Here is a 19,435-nt window from a genome sequence, read left to right on the forward strand (position 1 = left end):
AGGTAGACACCAAAGCCCTCCCTCTCCTGGCCTGAGGCTCCAGCCTCAGCTCTGGTCCAGCCCCTGAGCCTGGGGTGCTCCAGGTGACCTCCACATTCCTGACTCCAGCCCAGCCCCCAGACCAAGAGACAAGCAGGCTGAATGAATAAATGACACGTGACAAGCTGTAGGGACAATGAAAGATTCATGTTGTTTCCAGGCAGCACTCCCCCCCTCCGCCAGGGATTCTCATAGGAGGCCTCCAGCACTCAGACTGTCCACCAGGGCCCGAAGCTTTTCAGAGAGAGCAACCTGCAGGAGACAGGAGGGGGCTGGCAGGTGGAGGGTGGAGGGTGGGGTGTACGTACACAGGGCTGCCCACCCACAGGCCTTCTGCCCACCTGGTACACTGCAGGGCTCTGCAGCCGTCTGTGCGCAGGGCTGAGGCGGCTAAGGGACTGCTGGGCAAAGGCTCTGGACTCTGACAGGGACGGGAGCGGCTCACACAGCTGCAGGAGAGGGGTAGAAGCAGGGCTTGAGCGTGGCTGGGGGTCGGGTCTCAGCTGGACTCAAAGTGTGAGGAGCAGTCACCTCTCCCAGGCGCAGCCAGAGTCGCAACAGGGGCTCCACCTGGGCGGGCCTCACGGTGCAGGGCTCTTGAGCCCCTCGAGGCCAAACCCTCAGCTCCTGCCCAGCCTGGGGCGGTGGCTCTTCTGCCAACTGAAGCAGGTCCATCAACAGAGACCCTGTGTGGGTGGGGGGCAAGAATAACAAACGTGTGGTGGGGATCTGGGGCCTTGAAGAAGAGCCCCAGGGACAGGAAGGGGCTCACCATCAGAGCCCAGGAGCCGGAAAGCAGCCTTGCTCCCTGGCAATGTCTGTTTCTCAGGGTCCTCGGTCAGCTTCATTCGAGGTTGACCTCCCACAGATACCAGCTGCAGGGAGACAGTGTTGGGATAGCTGGACCCCTGTCCTCTACCTGCCACAATCTCCTGGACCCACCCAACCTTGGCCCAGACACTGTCCCCACCTTGTAGACGCAGCCAAGGGAAGGCTGTTGGGGACAGGTGACCACACTGGTGCCAATGCCAATGACGTTTACCTCACTGCCCTGGGGAGGAGAGGTAGAAATGAGCCCAGCCAGGACCTATAGGGTTACAGGACCCTTCAGATCACCCTCCATCTACCCACTTCCACCCCACCTCCTGGGCCAATCGGGCCAGCTCTTCCTCATCAATATTGTTGCTGACAGCGATGGGGACAGCCTCCAGCCAGGGCACCTGGAACCTGTGTGTGATGGGATTTGGGGACAGCCCCTTAGACCTTCCCGATTTACCTGGGCCTCCCTCCCACCCCCACTCAGTCACATTCACATTGGTCCTTAGCTTCAGAGACCCTGGTAGACCCACCCCATGCCTCCCTTCCAGGGCCTGCTCTATTGCCCCTAAAACAAGACCCAAAGCCTTCGCTGTGGGGAAAAAAACACTCTTCCTCCCTGCCTCTACACCCCATCTCCCAGCTCCCCACAGGGCCTCCTACAAGGCATGCCCCCTGGTGGGGGACTCACTGGGTAGCAGTGGTCCGGAAGACCCTGCGGATCTCCTGAGCCTGCTGAAGTAGGTCACCACTGTCCAGCCTCACACCCACTGCCCTGTAGCCCAGCTCCCCCAGTGCCAGGGCTACTGCCAGGAAGTTAGGAAGACCACTCCTGCAGGCATAAACAAAGGGTTAGGGGCTGCAGCTGCTCTGCCAGGCCAACCCCTGGGGAAAGCCTGCAGCTTACCTCCGCACACTGTAGGTGTCTAAGAGGCCCTGGAAGGCCCGGGGAAAGGCCAGAGCATAGGCCACAAAAGCTGCCTGCTCCCCCAGGTGGGGCTCTTGCAACCCCAGCCCCAGGTGTGCACACACTCGCTCCAGCCACAAATTTACACTGGCAACCAGGTCCACCCTGGGGCCTTTGCCAGCAGCTGGAGCCAACATCTGCAGAAACAGGTCAGTGAAGGTCAGACCCTGTGGGCAGTGTGAGCTCGGGAGTGGTGATACACCCTGCCCTGAGGGCAAAGGTAACGCCACCAGTGTGCCAGCTTCCTGAGGTGGCATCTGTGTATAGGCAGCTGGGCCCAGCCCACCCCTACAGGGACAAGGGTTGGTCTTGAGGTTTGCCCTCTGAAGTACAGCAGGGTTAAGAAGAGGTACTGACCGGGTCAGGGGGCACCTCATTGCCTGAAAATGAAGTGATGAAGGAGTGGGCCAGGGTTCCAGCCATCGGCACACCCCGAAGCTGCCCAGCAAGTACGTTGCTGCTGCTGTCAAACCCTGGGCAGAGAAGTCAGGCAGGCTTGTGGGCTCTGGGCTGTGGTGGGGCTTGCTCCTTCCCAGCCCTGGCCTTCCCCATTCTCACCGCCCAGGTAGCTGTAGGTGGAGGCTGTGAGACCCCCATCTGGGCCCTGAGCACGCCGCAGGCCAAGCTCCAGCAGTCGCTTATCTGGCCCTGCAATCAGGCGAAGCCGGGCTGCGTTGGTGGCGACCAGACTGTGGCAAGTGACAGGCCAGGGAACCCGAGTGAGGATTAGGAAGCTACCCAAGTAGGCTGGAGTTCCCATCCAGAGCTCCACCTCAGCCCTCCCACAGCCCCTCCTGGAGGCCAGCCCTCCAAGGATCCCAGTCCAGCGCTCTATCCAAGGGGCTAGGCCTATTGGGGCTTCCCACGAAGACTCAGGTCCCACCTGGCATAGCTGACCAGGCAGAGGAGCGGCGTCTCCAGCAGCTGCACCAGAAGGAGCGGCCCTGAGACCTGAAGCAGCGGAACCTGCGGGGAGGGTAGTCAACTCCATTTGGCCGACGCACCTCCGGTCACCCCCTCCACCCCTTCACCTGCACTCACGCCTGGGAAAGCAAGAGAGCCCTCAGGAAGGGCTCGCACGGTCACCCCGGAGCAGTCAAGGGCCCGAAGGTGCTTGAAGAACGCAGGGTCCGTGTCTGGGGGCAGCATCGAGGCCAGGAACTGCACGTCTGAAGAGGACAGAGGCACTTGTGCAGTACGGGGTCTCGCGGGGTTGTGGAGGGGCGTGGGGCTTCTGGTGGGAATGGGACTGTCCTGTAGGGTCGCGTGGGACTCGCGGCTACCTGCGTCCAGAAGACGGAAGGTGCGCAGAAAGCGCATGCAGTCGCGCAAGCCCGCGGCCAGGGCGAAGGAACCGCCGAACGGGCAGCGGCGGAAGAAAAGCTCGAACTCGGCGGGGTCGAGCGCCCGGCCTGCCCGCCAGTAGCCCAGCGCCATGGTGGCCTGGTAATAGTCGGTGAGCAGAGGCCGAGCCGCCGCGCGCCCCTCAGCGTCCCACTCCGCCGCCATCCTGCTCCGCTGAGCTAGTGACACGCCCCGCCTAACCCCAGCCCCATGACCCTGGGAGACCGCGCCTTCCCCACCCCGCAAAAACCAGCAGGCGGCCACAAAGCTTGTGGAATCTGGACGGGGCGGGGACTTGTCTGTTGCTCGCCCCTCTCAGAACCCAATCCAGAGCCGGCCTCTGGACTAAGGGGCGGGCCTTCCAGCAGTCATCTCTCCCGTGGCGGGTAGCGACTTGCAGGAAGGCAAGAACTTGCCAGGAAGTGGGTGTCACCCTGGCTTGTGCCCCAAGTGCAGAGATCCAGGACAGGCTGGGACTAAAAGGAGGTGGGTAGCTGGAGAGCTTGCAGCAGCTGGGCTAGGACACAGCTAGCCAGGTCAGGCCCCCAAGTCTGCCCTTCACAAGTGAGGGGTGCCTAGGAAAGGGAGAGGGGACTGCGTGTTGGTTTGTGAGTTTCTTCACTCCAGGCCCCCACAGGAAATTCTCACACTTTTTGAAAAGGTATCACTTTTCCTGGTGGACAAGAACCCCAGGATGACAGCTCCAACATTAAGTAACCATATCCCCAACACCCTTTTAACCCCAAACCCATTGTGACCAGCAGTGCTGGCTTACAGCCCAATGGGGCACAACTCCAGAACACGACTGATCACATTTTGGACATCCCAGTTCATAATGGGACTGGGCCAGAGCCAGGTCTCCAGCAGCTGGGGAAAGGGACCCAGAGAGTTAAAGAGGTGCAGCATGCTGCAGATGGTGGGAAGAAGCCAGTGTCAGGTTGACAAGGGGGTTGGTTCCACCTTGTAAAGCAGCAGGGCCAGGACACCTACTGGGATCAGGGACAAGAGGCAGAGCAGAGAAAGGAAAGGGATAGGGGGGTTGCTCTTCAGTAAATGAGCTAATAGGCAATGTCTGGCTTAAACTGCTTCAGACTTGTCACTTGCATCAAAAGCAAAAACAGGTTGAGACCAGAGCAGAGGGCAGGTGAGCTAGGGGTGAGGTCATATGACCACACAAAGCTGTGGAGCTCCCAGTGCTGTGTAGGAGGGGCAGTGCAGGGGCAGAGACCATCAGGGACAAGTGTAGGTCTGGGGCCAACCAAATAACAGAGGACAGGAGTCAGAGTGCCGAGTCTCAGTCTTTAATCTCTGTAGGGCCTCACACAATGTGTGCTTGGCTCAGATCTTGTTGAAAGCTGCAATGTCGACACTCTGCACCTGTGGAAGAAATGGGTACCATCAGAGGCTCGTTTCCCCAAGGCCCACTCGCTCCAGTGCCTGTGCAGTAGGAGCGCAGTGGGGCTCCATTCAGGGACTCATTCATCACTGACGGGGCAGCAAGTGCAGCAGTGGGATCCCAGGTTCCGCCCAACTGCTCACCACCCCTTGCCCCTTACTCACGTGCTCCTCAAACTTGGTGATCTGCTCCTCCAGCAGGTCGGTGCCCACCTTGTCATCCTCCACCACACACTGGATCCGCAGCTTGCGGATGCCATAGCCCACAGGCACCAGCTGAGAGCCACCCCAGACCAGCCCATCCAGCTGGATGGAGCGCACACAGGCCTCCAGCTGGGCCATGTCTGTCTCATCATCCCACTGTGAGAGAGTGGAGGAAGGCAGAGTGAGCCACCCAGAAACCCCCAGAGCACCAGGGGAGAGCCCACCCCTCTTTGGCCTTGAACCACCACGAAGACATAACTCTGCTTCTTTTGAAGGGCTCTTGGAAACAGCCCCACTTACACCTGCCCGGCCCCAAGTTTCTGTTCTTATCCCAAGATTTCTAATCTTGACTTCCCACCCGGAAGAGTCAGAGGCTGAGGCTGTGGGCAGGCCACGATATCCTGCGGTTGAGGGGACTCCTGCCCTCCCCGAGTCCCTCCCTACCCCCACTCACAGGTTTGACATCCAGGAGGATGGAAGACTTGGCCACCAGCAAGGGCTTCTTGGCCTTCTTCTCTGCATACTGCCGCAGCCTTTCCTCCCGCAGCCGAGCTGCCTCCTTGTCCTCCTCCTCGTCACCGCTGCCAAACAGGTCAATATCATTGTCCTCGTCGTCCTCTGCAGGTGTGGCAGCCTTCTTGGCTGGGGGTTCCACTTGGCGCATGGGAGACACGTGCTGCCACAGGTGAGGAGAGGCTGAGACCCAGTCAGGCCTCTCCTCTCTGCTGACCCTAGGCATCCCAAGGGCCTGGGCTCTGGGTCCACAGGAACTGCCCCCCCAGGTGAGGACAAGCTCCCTCCACCCTGACTTGGGGGTCAGCCTGGGCACCATGAACCTTTCTGGGCCCTACTACCTCACTGCTGACCACAGCAAGAGGTGTGAGCCAGGAGGGTGCTCACCTGGGTTTGAGGGGCTGTGGCTCGGTGGGCGGGCGAGCTCTTCTCCAGCATGCTCAGCCGGGCCTCCAGCCTAGCAATGGCCTGCTGCAGGTCCTGCACCACTGTGGGTACAAGGGGACAGGGTCGGATGGCAGGTCTGGGGTGGGGAGGGACCCAACCATCAGCCCAGGCCTCACCACTTCGCAGGTTCTGGTTCTCTACTTCCAGGCTGGCAATGCGTACAGCCAGCTCGCTGTGGTCTCCACCAGGCCCGCCAGAGGCCCCAGGGCCTGAGCTCTGCAAGGCAAGGGAAGGGGAGCTTAGTGCCCCAGCTGTGCCTAGGGCCCCTCAATCAGCCACTCAGAAGCAGAGTGCCATCCTGGGCAAGAGGCTCAGGATAGTCCTCCCTGCTGAGGCCCACCCTCGAGGGTGTGAAGACCTGTTAACCTCAGGGAGGGTGGCTGCACAGCCACAGTAACATTCTCAGTCAAGCACGAGCACAGGACAAGAAGCAGGGGGCCTGTGGCAGCCGAAACACAGCAGCAGCTCAGGGTTGTCACTGCTCAGTAGCTGGACAGGAGGCAGCAGGACTTACAGTCCCAGGGGCAGCCTGGCTCAGGGCTTCAGGGGGCCTGGGCAGCACCACCTTGAGCTGGAAATGGGAGGGGAGAGCAGTTGAGGGGCCAATGGGGAAGGAGCAAGCGTGCAGGAGGCCACTAGTCCAGCCCCTTGCCTCCCAACCCTCACCCCCCTCAACTGGGGATTGAACCCAGGACACTCTACCACTGAGCTACATTCCCAGCCACTTTCATTTTATTTTTGAGGCCTCATTAAGTAGCCCTGCCTGGCCTCGATCCTTCTGCCTCAGCCTCCCAAGTTGCTGGGACTACAGGTATGCACCATGTCAGCCAGAGCTGACCTGTGAAGGTTCCACTTAACCATAGGGCAGGCTCCCCCCATAGGGCCTACCTAGCTTCTAGACTACCTCCAGATGTTGCGGTCCTTAGGCCAAGGGGGCAGGGAACTACATAACAGGTCAGGGGGTGCACGAGTCCTAGCCTAATGGTTCTTGCAAATGGGATGGGATCCTCCAGAAGGATGGGAGGGCCTTTCTCAGGATCTGCTCCATAGCAGAACCTAATCCTTTCAGCAGGAGGCAGGATTCAGGCCTCTGCCCATTGCACAGCACGTGGGCCCCTGGGTCCTATCATAGCTCTTGGGAAGACAGTGAATGTCCCCCCTGTGGGAGCTGAGTGACACAGAGCAGAATTTGGGCAGGGATGGCAATCAAAGTGAGGCTCAGGAGACCCACCTGAGAGTGGAAGCTAGCTAGAGTGCCAAGGCTGTTTCCAGGGCAAGGAATGGGGCTATGCCCTGGGGACTGGTGCCCATTCCAGTCTGTGAGTGGCAGGGCCTGGGAGCCTGGGGCCTCACCCACCATGTACAACAGGCCTGAGGAAAAGGTCCCTCTGGAAGAGGCACAAGTTAGCACAGGATCTGGGAATGGTCTCACTCTGTCTCCACACAGCCTGGGCTGGCTCCAGGGATGGCCAGTCAGGCAGGCGGGAAGACTTCCTGCAGCCCCAGAGCCACCAGCCGGGTCTGACCCTCTGGATGCTGGAGCTCAGTATGCCTGATTCCAGTGCAGTAGTCTGTGAGGGTCTTCCTGGACTGAACTGGGGTGAAGGGTTGGGATTTAGGACTGCTGAGATGAGATCAGGTAAAAGGCAAGGACAACAGGGAACCAAGGATGGGCACGGTGGCCAGGCCTGTAATACCAGCTGCTTGGGAGGCTGAGGCAGGAACATCAAAAGTTCAAGGCAAGCTTTGGCAACTAAGCAAAACTCATCTCAAAAAAAGGGATGGGATGTAGCTCAATGATAAGAGTGCTTGCTAGCAAGCCTGAGGTCCTGGGTTCCACCCTCAGCATAGGGGGAAAGAGAGGGAAAAAAAAGTGTGTGTGTTGGGAGAGAAGCCAAGCATGAAGCAGGAACCATCATACAGTGGTGGCACTGCTCCCAGGAGCCCATGTGCCAGCTGTGCCAGACAGACTGGCCCCCAGACTTACCATATGAATGCCATACAAATGCCCAGAGCCTGTAACACTGGCTCACATGGCAAAGTGGATTCTGCAGAGGGCATTAAGGACCTGGAGATAAGGGTAGGCCTAAGGTCACCACAAGGCTTTGTGCAAGAAAGAGGAGCCAGAGGGGAGGCCGGAGTGATGGACAGCTGAAGAGAGCCTGTGCTAAGGCAGACAGAATGGAATTTCTCTAGAGACTTCAGAAGGAACCTACAGACAGCTAAGACACTGCCTCCTAAGACACATTTCAGACTTCTGATCCCGGAACCACAGGATAATAAATGCATACCATTTTAACCACTAGATTGTGGCAATTTGTTACAGTGCCAGCAACTAGAAAACACAAACAGGCCTTGGCTTCTACAAGGGGGGGGGGGTGCTGCTAAAAGTCCCTAGAAATGTGGAAGTGGCTGTAGAATTGGCAACAGTAAGGCTGGAAGGCCTCTGTGAAGCATGACAGAAAAATCCTGGCTCCCTTGAGCAGGCTGTGGAGGCAAAAGCCTGGGAAGAGGGTGAGAAGCAGCATCACCTTGGAGAACACTAATGGCAGATACTGCAGTGAGCTTAGGTGACAGAAGTATGCATCACCAGAGAGGGTAGGGGCATTGGAGGACAGGCTGGCTCCATGTATCAGGCAGGGCGCAGAAAGCAGGACTCCTAGATGAAGGAAGCTGACCTTCCACTGAGATTCCTGAGCCAAGTCTGGAAGGCACAGGTTAGCTTTGTGACCCTTACAGCAAGATGAGGAAAAGAGAGGAAGGACTTGATGGTCTGGGGAATTCACAGAGACTGCAAGACACTAGCGAGGTGACTCATGCCAGGAAAGCACGCTCTGGAGAGAGCCGGCAGTGGCTGGTATCCATGAAAGAGACACAAGTCAGAGGATTTACATGCCCACCCAGAGATCAGGAGCTTGACTTATGGCTCTCCTCAGCCAGCTCAACAGGAGCCAAGAATTGGATGAGATGATCCACTGAAGACCTGCAGAAGACTGTCATGGAGCAGACCCTGTGGCATACAGAGGGACCCACAAACCTCAAGAAGTTTGTATCAGCAGAACCCCTACCAGCTTGGACCAAAGGAACAGAGACAAGATGAAGTCAAAGGAGGCTGTAGGACCCCAATATTCACAGGCAAGAAGACTGCTGAAGTCCCTCAGCTACAAGTGGTCTCTGGCAAGATGGTCTCCAGGCAGGGTCCTAAGCCACAGGCCTTCGAACCCCATGCAGTTTGCCTGGCTCAATCCTGAGCTAGCTTGAACTCTTTCTGAATGAGAATTTCTACTCTACACCTGTCCCACAACTGTACCTGGGGAGCAGATACCACAGCACAACTCCCCAAGCCTAACTCAGGTGACCTGCTGAAGTGATACAGTGGACTATGGTAGACAGAGATGTCTCCCACCCCCAAAGATAACATAAGCCTGTGAATCTGTTACCTTACATGGCAAAGGGAATTAGCAAATATGACCAAATTCACTTAAAAAAAATTTTTTTTTTTAGTATATTTGTTTAGTTATCAAGAGCTATACCACTAAGCCACAGCCCCAACCCCAAGGTTACGTTTTTAGAAGAAGGGCCAGGCACAGTGGCACTTGCCTGTAATCTCTGTGGTTTGGGAGGCTGAGGCAGGAGAATTGAGAGTTCAAAGCTTACCTCAGCAACTTGGTGAGGCCCTAAGAAAATTAGGTAGACCTTGTCTCTAAAATATAAAAGGCCTGGGGTGTTGTTCAATGGTTAAGTGTCCCTGGGTCCAATACCTTGTACCAAAAATAAAAACAAAAAGGATATCATGGGGCTGGGGTTGTGGCTCAGTGGTGGAGCACTTGCTTGGCACATTGTGAGGCACTGGGTTCAATCCTCAGCACCACATATAAATAAAATGAAGGTCTATTGCTAGCAAAAAAAAAAAAAAAAAGTTTAAAAAAGGGGATGTAGCTCACTTGGTGGAGTGCTTGTCTCACATGCCCAAGGCTCCAAGTTCAATCCCCAGCACCACCACCACCACCACCACCACAAAAAAAAAAAAAAAAAAAAAAAAAAAAAAGCAGCAGAGACGGAGGGTAAAAGTGCAGGCCAGAGCCATAAGCCAAGAGTGTGGCGAGTTCTGAAATCTGGCAAAGGCAGGGATGGATGCTCTTAGAGCCTCAGAAGGATCACAACTCTGTGGGCACCAGGGCTTTAGCTCTGACATCCATTTTGGATGTATGGACCTCTGGACCATGATAGAGGGTAAGTTTGTGGGGTTTTGTTTTGTTTTGGTGGTGCTAGAGATTGAGCCCAGGGCCCTGTGCAGGCAAGGCAAGCAACTCTACCAACTGAGTTATATCCCCAGCCCCAAGTTTGGTTTTAAGCACAAATCATGGAGTAACCCATTACAACAGCCAATGGGAAACCGGAACCCAGCCCTCAGGACAGGACATCACCCACATCCCAGAATGAGGCCCTGACTTCCCTAGAGTAGGGAAGCCAGAGCAGCAGATCTGTCCTCCATCTGAAGGGCACACCTTCCCCATCCAGCCTGCCAAGCCAGAGTGGGACAGAGCTCGCCATTCCTCCTCAGTCTAGGGCCTAGAGGCCAAGCAGGTGCCAGCTCTGATCTAAAATGCAACACACCCTGTGAGCCACCGTTCTTTCCCTGGGGAAAGCCACTAGATTGTGGCTTGGCAGACACACACACTCCTTCAGCAGGGAGCAAGCAGGAGGACACAGGCTTCCAGAGGGTACCCGTGTGTGTCTTGAACCACTCAGCCAGCGGCCCAGGGTTGACACCAAGGGAGTGGCCAGGGTGACCACCAGCAAACAGGTGAGGGGTGTGTGTAAAGGTAGAAAGCAAAAGATCATCTCTGTGGAAGTTTGGGTCCTGCAAGAACACAGCACTGCACGCGGTACCCTAACTTTGATCCATAGGACCAAAACAGTCAGTAGTACCAAGAGGGAAAAAAAACAAAACAAAACTGACGTGCGGTTTGGCCGAGCACGAGCCCACGTATATGTGGGCCGTGGGTACTCACTCCGGCCAGGGATTTCTGGATGTTCTCTCTGGCTCTTGCAATGTCGCGGAGGATCACGCTGGCACCATTCTCCTGCAGACAGTGCAGAAAGAACCAGTCTCTCTCTTTTTTGTTGTTTAAACACACACACATACATACACACACACCACACCCACACCCACTCCCAAGAATCCTCACTCAGAAAGCAAGAAAGAACTGCACAGAATGAAAGTTCCAGGGGCAGTGAAAAGCAGGATTCAAGGACAGGACCACAGGGTCTCAAGTGCGGTGTCTGCAGCCTGGCCCCCCACTGCCTGGGAGCATCAGAAGCATGCTGTCCTGTGTTGGGGCAGGAGCCAAGAGCAAACGCCACTCCCAGCACCCTGAGAAGAGCTACTTGGCCCAGACGTGCCACTACCCACCCGACCTTGCCAGCAACCTCTTTGCAGGCTGCAGCCACTCCTACTGAGCAGCAGAGCCACCTGGTGGCCCCAAGCATTCCCTCACCTGGCGGGAGGCACCAGCCACAGGCCCATTCATCTGCTCATAGAACTTCCTTTCTGCATCATCGTATTTGAACTTGTCAAACCAGATCTTCTCATGCACTAGAAAGTTTGTAGCCATTTTTCTGCTGGGAGCAGGAGGAGAGGTAAGGTCAGAATGGCTGGGAAAAGGGGGTCCCAGTCAGTGCGGGCCTCACCTTCACCACAAGCCCCCAAGCCTGAACCACCCTGCCTGGGGAGTGGCCCAGAAGCAACAGGGTGCTGGGTGGGCTGCAACACCCTCCTTCCGTAAAGTCCCAGATGTCAACTCTGGGCCTGCCCAGTCCTTCTGGCCCATAGACCACCAGTCCTGGGTGAGAGGCTCCAGAACCCAGGGAAAACACAAGTGACCCTCGGCATGACGACAAGAAGCCCACAAGGGCCCTCTGCACATAAGTGGCCACACCAACACATCATCCTCTCCTCCCACCCCGTAAGGGTTTCCCCCAGGGCCTCGATGGGGTCCATAGGCTTGTCCTCTGGCCAGTGGGTCTCAAAGTTGGTCCAAAATCCTCTGGGGATCCCCAAAATTCCTCTCCTCCTCCTCCTCCTCCTCTTCTTCTTTTTTTTAAACAATTCTGACGATTAAACTCAGGGCACGAGTGCCAGGCAAGTGCTCTACCACTGAGCGACATCCCCAGCCCTAAGGTGCTCCCTTTCAAAATCAGTCAATTTCTGCAGTTGAGGGCAGAAGCAGCTGCTGCCATGAGAACACAGAACTCTGACCCAGACAGACCAAGGGAGACTGCAACAAGGTAGAACAAGGCCACTCTGCTTTCTGAATCATCTTGCTACAGGAAAGGTATTTTTGACAACATGTTTTGGGCACTAATGTGCAAAAGCAAAGCAAAAAGCTTTTTTTTCTTCAGTAAATATATACTTTTGGTACTTGTAATTTGCTTTAATAGCCAAGATGTAAACATCAATAGATACAAAAGCTCTTCAGGGTCCCAAGACCAAAAAGTTTGAGAACCACTGCTCTGGCCAAATCCAGCAAACTATGGCCCACAGGCCATGTCCAGTCCCATCTCTGCACGCCAGGCCTCACTGGGTCTCTGGCCCTTCAGTTTATCTACTCTTTTTCTCCAGCTGTCCTGCCAAGTACTACAGACAGACCTGTCTGGCGCTGCCATCAATTCTCTGTGCCAGGGACCCCATACTATCACTGGGCCTCACCAAGTGCCCTCTCCCAAGAGACACAACCCTGCGTCTCCTTTACTGCCCTCACCTAGGATGACCTGGCATGCAACCAGGTCACCAGGACAGGTAGGTGCAGGCAGGAAGTTGCACACCTTCCCCCAGCACTCAGGGCCCAAAGGGTATTGTTCCTAGGAGGCCCAGGCAACTGGTTGAGACCCTTCATATTCCCTCTGTGTCCACCCACCTCACCCATCATCTGCCCAGGTCCAGCAGCTGTGGGGGATGCATTCTATGACCAGGCACTGACCCAAACCCCAGGCCTCCAGCCTCCACTGCTGGGTCTATGTCCACCTATCCTGGAACAAGGCCACTTGGTTCCCAGGCTGAAGGAGGTCTCCCTCCGCAAGGAGTCCTTTAGACAGAGGCTGCTAGACGAGCCACCAACTCTCGATCTGATGCCCACCTCACCTCCGAGGCAGGCACACCCAGTGGCCGGCCCCCATACCTCACCAGGGCACCTGCCCAATGATGACGTCTTCCCCGACCAGCCTCAACAGTTTAGAACTGCCACCTCCAGGACAGACACACCAGCCTTGCCCGCCCACCCCACATTCAACTTGGCCGGGTCCTCAGGTAACTGGAGTGCCCCCACCCAGGGGAAGGGTGGGGAGGGAAGCATGAGGGGCCCAGGCTGGGGGTGGCAGTTCCTCTGCCTGCAGCCCAGGCCGGACTGGGTGCCCAAGAGCACAGGTCTCCTACTTGGGTCTCAGGCTGGACATGGATGGGCCAGAGCGGGGCCCAGTTCGGTGAGCCAAGGAGGCGGCCTCAAGGCGCCAGGCCATGCGCAGGGCCTCGGCAGCATGGTGGCGGCACTCAGCGCTGTCGTAGGAGGGCTTGCTGAGCCAGGGGGCCTCAGCATCCTTGTGCAGGAAGTACCAGTAAGGCAAGGCGGAAGGGGCCTCCCCATCAGCCCGCCGTGGCCCGGCCCTCTTGCTTCCTACGGGGTTGCGGCCCCGCCGGTCTCTGCGGCCCCGCCGGGTGCCCTCTGCCTGGCCAGCTCGCTCCTGTAGGCGCACCTTCCCAGGAGGATGGCCATCAAACAGGGCTTCATAGAAGCCCCTCTCGGCAGCATCATACCGGGGCTTCTCCAGCCACACCTCCCGGACCAGTGCCTGTAGGGTGCCCAGAGGAGGCTGGCCGTTGGCTGGTGGGCTGGGCTGGTGAACCAGGGCCAGGCTGGGAGTGGCCAGCAGCTGGCCCGCATCAGGAGCCCCCAGCCTGCAGCTCCCCTCTGCGGTCAGCAGCAGGCTCTGAGACCGCTCCACAAAAGCTCGCTCAGCCTGGTCAAAGGAAGACTTGTTGACCCAGACTCCCCAGGTCACGTGGTGACAGGCCACCTGGTTCCCATGTGTGCAGGGACCCCAAGGGGCCAGGGCAGGCAGCTGGGCTGCCTGGGCGGCCACATCTGCCAGCCTCTGGCGGTAGGAACTTTCTGCCTGGTCGAAGAGTGGCTTGTCCAGCCACACGTGATCGGCTGAGAGGCCCACGAGGGCCAGGTCCACCTGGCCGAGCCAGCTCTTAGGGGAGCGCTTCCTCTTCTTCTGCAGGGGCTTCTTGCTGTCACGGCTCTTCCTGGGATCGCTGCTGCTGCTGCTGGTATCGGGGGCCCCTGCCTCGCTGGCCTCCTCGGTGTCCTCCTGACCGGGCCCGTTCACGGCTGGCACCTGTGTCAGGAGCTGCTGGGCAGAGGCGGCGGCTTGCGTGGCCTCCCGCTCATGGAAGCGCCGCTCGGCCTCCTCATACTTGTGCTTGTCCTCCCAGACGGTCTCCAGGGCACAGGAGGCCTTCCCGCTCCTCATCTTCGGGCGCAGCATTAAAAAGCAAGCACAAGAAGGCAGTTGCAACACAGCAGAGGCACCTGCCTCCCAGGCCCTCCTCAGCCTGACAGGCAGAGGTGGGCAGGAGACCTGGGGCAAGGACTGGGTGGGGCACCTCCCAAGGGGCTCCATGAGAGGACATGCCGAGGCTCAGAAGTCAGACCCTTGTGGGGAGCTTTTGTAAATAAAAACCAGGAGACATACATACACACCTATGTATGTGTGTACCTGTTTTCACTGCCAAAGTTGTCTTTGCTAACTCCACAGGCCCCACGGCCCCCTGAAAGGAATCTAGAGAACACTACTTCCAAACCTGCCACAGAACCCTCTTCTCATGGAGCCTCCAGGTAGGTTGCAGACGAAACAGAAACAGCTGTGCTCAGACTTGACTTTCATGTGAACCCCCATAGTCTTCTAGTACAAGTATATTCCATTAAATATTTGAGAGTAACTTACATTAATTAACTACTCCCCGTTTATCTGAACTGAACTCCAACTTGACTTCCTGGGCGTGTGCTACACCCGGCTGCCCACCCTGGAATAGCTGGTATTGCACTTCACAGAAAGGCTGCTGCGGCTGCCCATCACCATGCCACCTGTACTGCCACAGCCTCACCACTGCCCCACCCAGGGCAGCCGCCTGTCCAGTACAGGGACAGGGATCTTAGCAAAGGGACCTGACTGACCTCACAGGAGGGGTGGGTGGCTGGGAGCAGAGGTCAAGTGTCCCTCCCCAAATGATAACATCAACAGGACACACCAGGGAGGGTGCGAACAACTGGTCCTAAAGGGAAGGAACCAGAGCCCAGGCTGCTCAGCCAGCTGTCACTATGTCCTCAGTTGGTACTGTGGCCAGTGGAGGCAAGAGTCATCCCTGGGGGCTTCAGCCTTCTTACTGGCCTGGGTGTTCCCTCAAGCTGTGCGAGACAGGGCCCTGGGTCTGATGCATTCACCAGGAGCCACATGATGTCATGCCCCCGCTGCCCCAGCATCCTTCCAGGAGCACAGAAGCCCACAGTCTGCCCCCAGGTACCGTGCCATGAAAAGGGAAGGCCACAGAGACTCTGCCAGCCAGCCCGAAAAGCCAGGAGGCAAGTTGCTCAGAGGATGTAGGTAAGCATCGGCCATGTGCTCAGCTGCCCTGCCCCATAGCCATCTCTGTCTGGATTCCTTCTAAGCCAGATTCAACTAACAACCCACAGAAGCTGACTACAGATAGGGGCACCACTGCCCCACTGCTTCTGTGGGTTTGCAGGGAGCAGCCTAGGGGAAAACAGACTTGACGGGTTCCAGGACCTCTGTGTAATCATGCTACCTAATGGTCCTCACCCAGGAGGGCAGCAGCCTGTGGCTGGACAGCAAACCTAAACCACTGTCCAGGACCCTTTCCCAGTATCCACAACAAAAATCACAGTCTGACCTCCCTTGTCCTGGGGGTGCTTAGTTGTCTAAATTCCACCCATGTAGTAGACTTCAGGAAGCCCTGCCTGTCCTATCCTGACACCCACTAGGCTCCCTCCATCACAAAAAGGAGACCAGGAGCCATAGAGATTCAGACAGGGAATCCCTGGGCCACCCCTCACTCACCAAGGCCGGGCTGCCAGGGCAGAGGCAGGGGTGAGTGTGCAGCCCGGAGCCCAGGAGGCAGGGCACTGTGACATCACCCACTGTTGCCAAGAGCAGTAGAGTTGGCCTTGTGTGTGTCAACGCAGCAGGGACTTGTCTGTTCTCTAACCTCCCCAACATCAAACCCCTAGGACCCACCAGCTGCTCAGCACCCATGGAGCTGATCCCTGTCCCTTCAACAACGCCCACTAAGCTGGCCCCAGAACTCACACCCTGCCAAACCTTACTGGCCTAAATGACCCAAAACCAGGACCTAGGGGCTCTTCCTGGGGCAGGAGCTGCAGTTCAACGAGGGGAAGCCACCTCCAAGGTACATGCCAACAAGGAACACTTCTTAAGGCCACATCTTCACATGTGGCTGCCAATACCCTGCAGGGGGCTGCATGCCACCTGCCTGTCCCAGGCCAGGACCCTGCTTAGTGCCACACTGCTGCCCCCCGCCCTCCAGCAAGCCCAAATCCTCACGGGCAGCAAGGGGATGGCTGGGGGGCTCCCTGGCGCAGGAGAAGAGAGGCGGTGCACCAGACAGGTGTACTTACTTCTGCTTTGGCCTCCTAGGACAGCATGAAGGAAAAGCATCAAGGTTAGAGCAGTGGGAAAGCCAGCCGTGCCAGGCAGCAGCTGGGGCAGCTCGAGCAGGCTGGATGGCCTTTCGGAAGCTGCTGAGGTGACATGGGTCAGAAGGTGAGCATTGAACACACCTGTACCACCCAAATCCCAGGCAGCTGCCTGCACACTTGAGGCAGCCTCACCCCATCATCCCTCAAAACACAGCTCTTATGTCGGCTGCATGAGATCAGCTATTCCCTGGAGCACACACGTACGTACAAGACCACAGCTGTCCGGAAGGTCAGCCAGGAACAGGAAGCAATGAGGTTCTTGAGCACCAGCTGCATCCCTACTCAAGGTGGCCCTTCTGAGGCTCATCCAGGCAGCAGAGCTTGCCAAGAGAATGAAGCACAGGGAAGAAGGCCAGCTGCCAGACAAGGGAAGCGGCCTGAGCAGCTCTTGCTCCACTTAGGGATGCAGGCTGGACTCCTGCCAAGGTCTCTCCTGTGAGAGGTGGAAGGGGCCCAGTCTCGGGGGCGTTCCAGGATGCAGACAGCTTAACAGGCCCTTGGTCCTAGTAAGAGGTGCCCAACAGCCCTGTGGGGCTGTCCAGCCCAGCAACCTGTACAAGAAAAATCTCATAAGAAACTTAACAAATGAATGAGCTCACTGGCGGAGGCAGACGCAGCCTCTGAAGTATGTGTGAGGCCCCATGGCCAGGCCACATCTATTCTGCTGAAGGGAGGATATGGGGTATGGGGCCGTGTCATTTGCTAACCTGGAACCTGGCAGCAGCCCCTGTGAAGGACCCTCCTGAAGTGCTGTGCCCTGAGGAAGATGAGGGCATGACCTGGCACAGCTACATCCACCACAGTGGCAAGGGCCTGGAGGTCTCCCTGTACCAGGGCAGATGGAAGAGGAAGAGAGGGCTCCCAGGCCCTGCCCTCCACACCTTCCATCCTCTGGCATGTCACCCCATTCGCCACCCACACTGATGGGCTCCCAGACTGTCCACCCTCCAACACAGAGTGGAAATTCGCTGAGGATGGGGTCAGCTGGTTCGACTATACTCCAGCAACATGTCTCTCTGGGCTGGCCTGAGTCTGTGGATCAGTGCTGTCCAAGAGAATTTTCGACATATTCCTTGTCCAAAAGGGCAGCTGCTAGCACTTGAAATGTGGTAAGGATGCCAGAGGAAGGGGCTTTTTTATTCAGGACAGGCATGCAGCCACGTGGGAAAGAGCAAATCTCTGCATGGGAATGAAGCCTTTGACCTTTTTTCACAGGCTGAAACTCCACAGCACCAAGTTTCTACTAAGATGCTTCCCTGCACATTGGAGCTAACTAAGCCACCCCACCCCAGGCCTGGCCAGCCCCAACAGCTTTCTTGCCTCAAATGCCATCTCTGTCACTTCTATTTCTGTCCCAGTCCACAGTACCCTGGGCTGACCCATCAATCGGCCCAACTCAGCCATGGGGCCTGTTAGGTGCCTCCTGCTTTCCCGACTCTTCCCCACATATACACCTGACTATAAGACAGGTGTGTCCTCACACAGGAATGAGAACACCTAGCTGGGGACAAGAGTGTGATATCTTACACTGTGGGAAAATTAAGGCTCCAAGTGTTATGGCCACTGAATGCTGCCAAGTCAGTGAGGTGAGGGGCTCGACACCAGCATTTCACACAAATGCATTTTTTGCAATTCCCAACATGCACATGTCATCTTAGAATTCTGGCACAAGACAAGGGCCCTACAAAGGCTTAATGTCTCATTTCCTGCCCTCAGCCCCAGAAACGCTGACAGCAGCAGCAACACCCCAGAGACACTCTCTTCAACCACCAAGCTCTCTTCAAGCACATGTGCCCACCTGTGCTGAGCCCTGCTCCCTTACCCAGCTCTCCAAGGTTTATACTTATCAGGCTCCTCCAGAGGGCAGGAAGCCATTCAGAGTAATCCCAGGCAAGAAGGTACCAGTGGTCTTTCTCCACTCACACCACCCCAGTAGCCCGCAGGAAATTGCTGCTGTCCCTTAACTCCAAGATAAGAAAAACAGCAGCCTGAACTGGTCACCATGCAGCTTAGAAGGGGACCTGCCCTCCTTTAAGAGGTCCTTCTTCTTCCTGGTAGATCCTTGATTCTGCTGACACACAGGGTTGGCTCAAGACCCCTTCGTAAAAAGGCCTAGGAGCTCAGCTGGGCCTGTGCCAGGGACAAGGTGAGAAAGCATTTCTCAGGGAAACTTGGGAGCTCCTGTCACATCTGTCTTTTGCCATCTCCCACTCCTAGCCGGGCACAGTTTCAGGAAAGGAAAACCAACAGCTGGAGATCTCATTTCCTTCAGCCTCTGGCAACATTAAGAAGCATCCCTCCCAAACTGGTAGGGAACACCCCAAAGTTTAGCTTCAGCGTTCTTTTGCTAAGAGGGGCCCTTCACTCAATAAGCAACCCGAAGTCCCCCCACCTCACTTGCTCAGCTATAAGTCTCTGCCTTCTCTCTTCTGCTTACGCCTTTTGAAAGTGTTCATTTCCTAGGAACAGCACGACAGTCCCTCTCAACGTCCCCTCTCCACCCAGACCACCTATCTACACCAAAACTGTTTCTTTCGAACCACTCAGCAGAATACATTACTCCTTACTCTCTCGCGTGTTTGGGAACCATCTAAGTCTCGCAAAGGTTGCACCAGTGCCCTCCCCTCTATGACCAGAGCTCGGTGTGCTGTAGGTGTTTTAACACGTGCTGGACGAACGCAAGGATTACAAGCACGAACAACAGCTGGGGCAGATGGGTGCTATGGTTCCCACGAGGACGAAGTCAGACCCCAAACCCAGCGGCCCCACCAATCTCAGGGCGGGTTCCAGGTTGGGCCGCCCGCCACGCAGTGCGTCTGACCACGCGCTCAGCAAGAGGCGCGCGGGGTCTGCGCCCAGGGCGGCCGTCGCCTTGGACCATGTGGCGGTCCACGCTGGCCCACTCGCGCTG

The 19,435-nt window shown here is 56.9% G+C and overlaps 3 protein-coding genes and 1 long non-coding RNA gene across 15 annotated transcripts in view; 2 read left to right on the forward strand and 2 right to left on the reverse strand.

Moving 5' to 3' along the window:
- Positions 1-167: 167 nt before the first annotated feature.
- Positions 168-3,452, reverse strand: Naprt (nicotinate phosphoribosyltransferase). Of its 3 annotated transcripts, none has more exons than XM_015486550.2 (13): positions 3,106-3,452; positions 2,864-2,991; positions 2,706-2,788; positions 2,381-2,511; positions 2,180-2,295; positions 1,763-1,959; positions 1,547-1,687; positions 1,182-1,266; positions 1,010-1,090; positions 812-914; positions 610-725; positions 381-488; positions 168-291 (listed from the first exon to the last, which is right to left on the reverse strand). In XM_015486550.2, the coding sequence occupies exons 1-13, from the start codon at positions 3,329-3,331 to the stop codon at positions 229-231; spliced, it is 1,578 nt and encodes a 525-aa protein (XP_015342036.1). In that variant the 5' UTR covers positions 3,332-3,452; the 3' UTR covers positions 168-228. The 3 variants fall into 3 exon arrangements, with proteins under 3 accessions (XP_015342036.1, XP_015342035.1, XP_048658249.1); XM_015486549.2 differs by having other exon boundaries at positions 571-725; positions 3,106-3,451; XM_048802292.1 differs by having other exon boundaries at positions 571-725; positions 2,909-2,991; positions 3,106-3,444.
- A 999-nt stretch (positions 3,453-4,451) lies between these two features.
- Positions 4,452-18,544, reverse strand: Eef1d (eukaryotic translation elongation factor 1 delta). Of its 10 annotated transcripts, XM_048802285.1 has the most exons (9): positions 13,161-15,491; positions 11,227-11,350; positions 10,741-10,812; positions 6,240-6,296; positions 5,842-5,941; positions 5,666-5,766; positions 5,220-5,441; positions 4,727-4,921; positions 4,452-4,543 (listed from the first exon to the last, which is right to left on the reverse strand). In XM_048802285.1, exons 1-9 carry the CDS (start codon positions 14,408-14,410, stop codon positions 4,505-4,507), a joined length of 2,160 nt encoding a protein of 719 aa, XP_048658242.1. In that variant the 5' UTR covers positions 14,411-15,491; the 3' UTR covers positions 4,452-4,504. The 10 variants fall into 10 exon arrangements, with proteins under 10 accessions (XP_048658242.1, XP_048658245.1, XP_048658243.1 ...); XM_048802288.1 differs by lacking the exons at positions 6,240-6,296; positions 13,161-15,491 and adding an exon at positions 18,526-18,544 and having other exon boundaries at positions 11,227-11,347; XM_048802286.1 differs by lacking the exon at positions 6,240-6,296 and having other exon boundaries at positions 11,227-11,347; positions 13,161-14,275.
- Positions 4,813-18,714, forward strand: LOC125616568. The gene is made up of 3 exons (XR_007347284.1): positions 4,813-4,946; positions 17,142-17,149; positions 18,703-18,714. It is a non-coding gene; the product is annotated as an uncharacterized LOC125616568 (long non-coding RNA).
- Positions 18,715-19,246: 532 nt separating this feature from the next.
- Positions 19,247-19,435, forward strand: part of Tigd5 (tigger transposable element derived 5) — a 4,770-nt gene continuing 4,581 nt past the window's right edge. The window contains exon 1 of the mRNA XM_048802413.1: positions 19,247-19,411. Within this exon, the coding sequence (XP_048658370.1) occupies positions 19,247-19,411 (165 nt within the window). The remainder of the gene's footprint in view (positions 19,412-19,435) is intronic.

Source organism: Marmota marmota, unplaced genomic scaffold (genome assembly GCF_001458135.2).
Source record: "Marmota marmota marmota unplaced genomic scaffold, marMar, whole genome shotgun sequence".
Taxonomy (NCBI): Eukaryota; Metazoa; Chordata; class Mammalia; order Rodentia; family Sciuridae; genus Marmota; species Marmota marmota.

Excerpts from the sequence above, each read along its gene's own strand:
- Naprt (XM_015486549.2), bottom strand. The coding sequence starts at position 3,331 with ATGGCGGCGGAGTGGGACGCTGAGGGGCGCGCGGCGGCTCGGCCTCTG. Across the intron at positions 2,512-2,705 it reads TGCCTGGTCAGCTATGCCAG|TCTGGTCGCCACCAACGCAG; the intron begins GTGGGACCTGAG and ends CACTTGCCACAG. Across the intron at positions 1,091-1,181 it reads TGGCCCGATTGGCCCAGGAG|GGCAGTGAGGTAAACGTCAT; the intron begins GTGGGGTGGAAG and ends TCTCCTCCCCAG.
- Eef1d (XM_048802283.1), bottom strand. The coding sequence starts at position 14,410 with ATGGAGCCCCTTGGGAGGTGCCCCACCCAGTCCTTGCCCCAGGTCTCC. Across the intron at positions 5,942-10,740 it reads TCCAGAAATCCCTGGCCGGA|AGCTCAGGCCCTGGGGCCTC; the intron begins GTGAGTACCCAC and ends CTTGCCTTGCAG. Across the intron at positions 4,922-5,219 it reads TCCTCCTGGATGTCAAACCT|TGGGATGATGAGACAGACAT; the intron begins GTGAGTGGGGGT and ends ACTCTCTCACAG.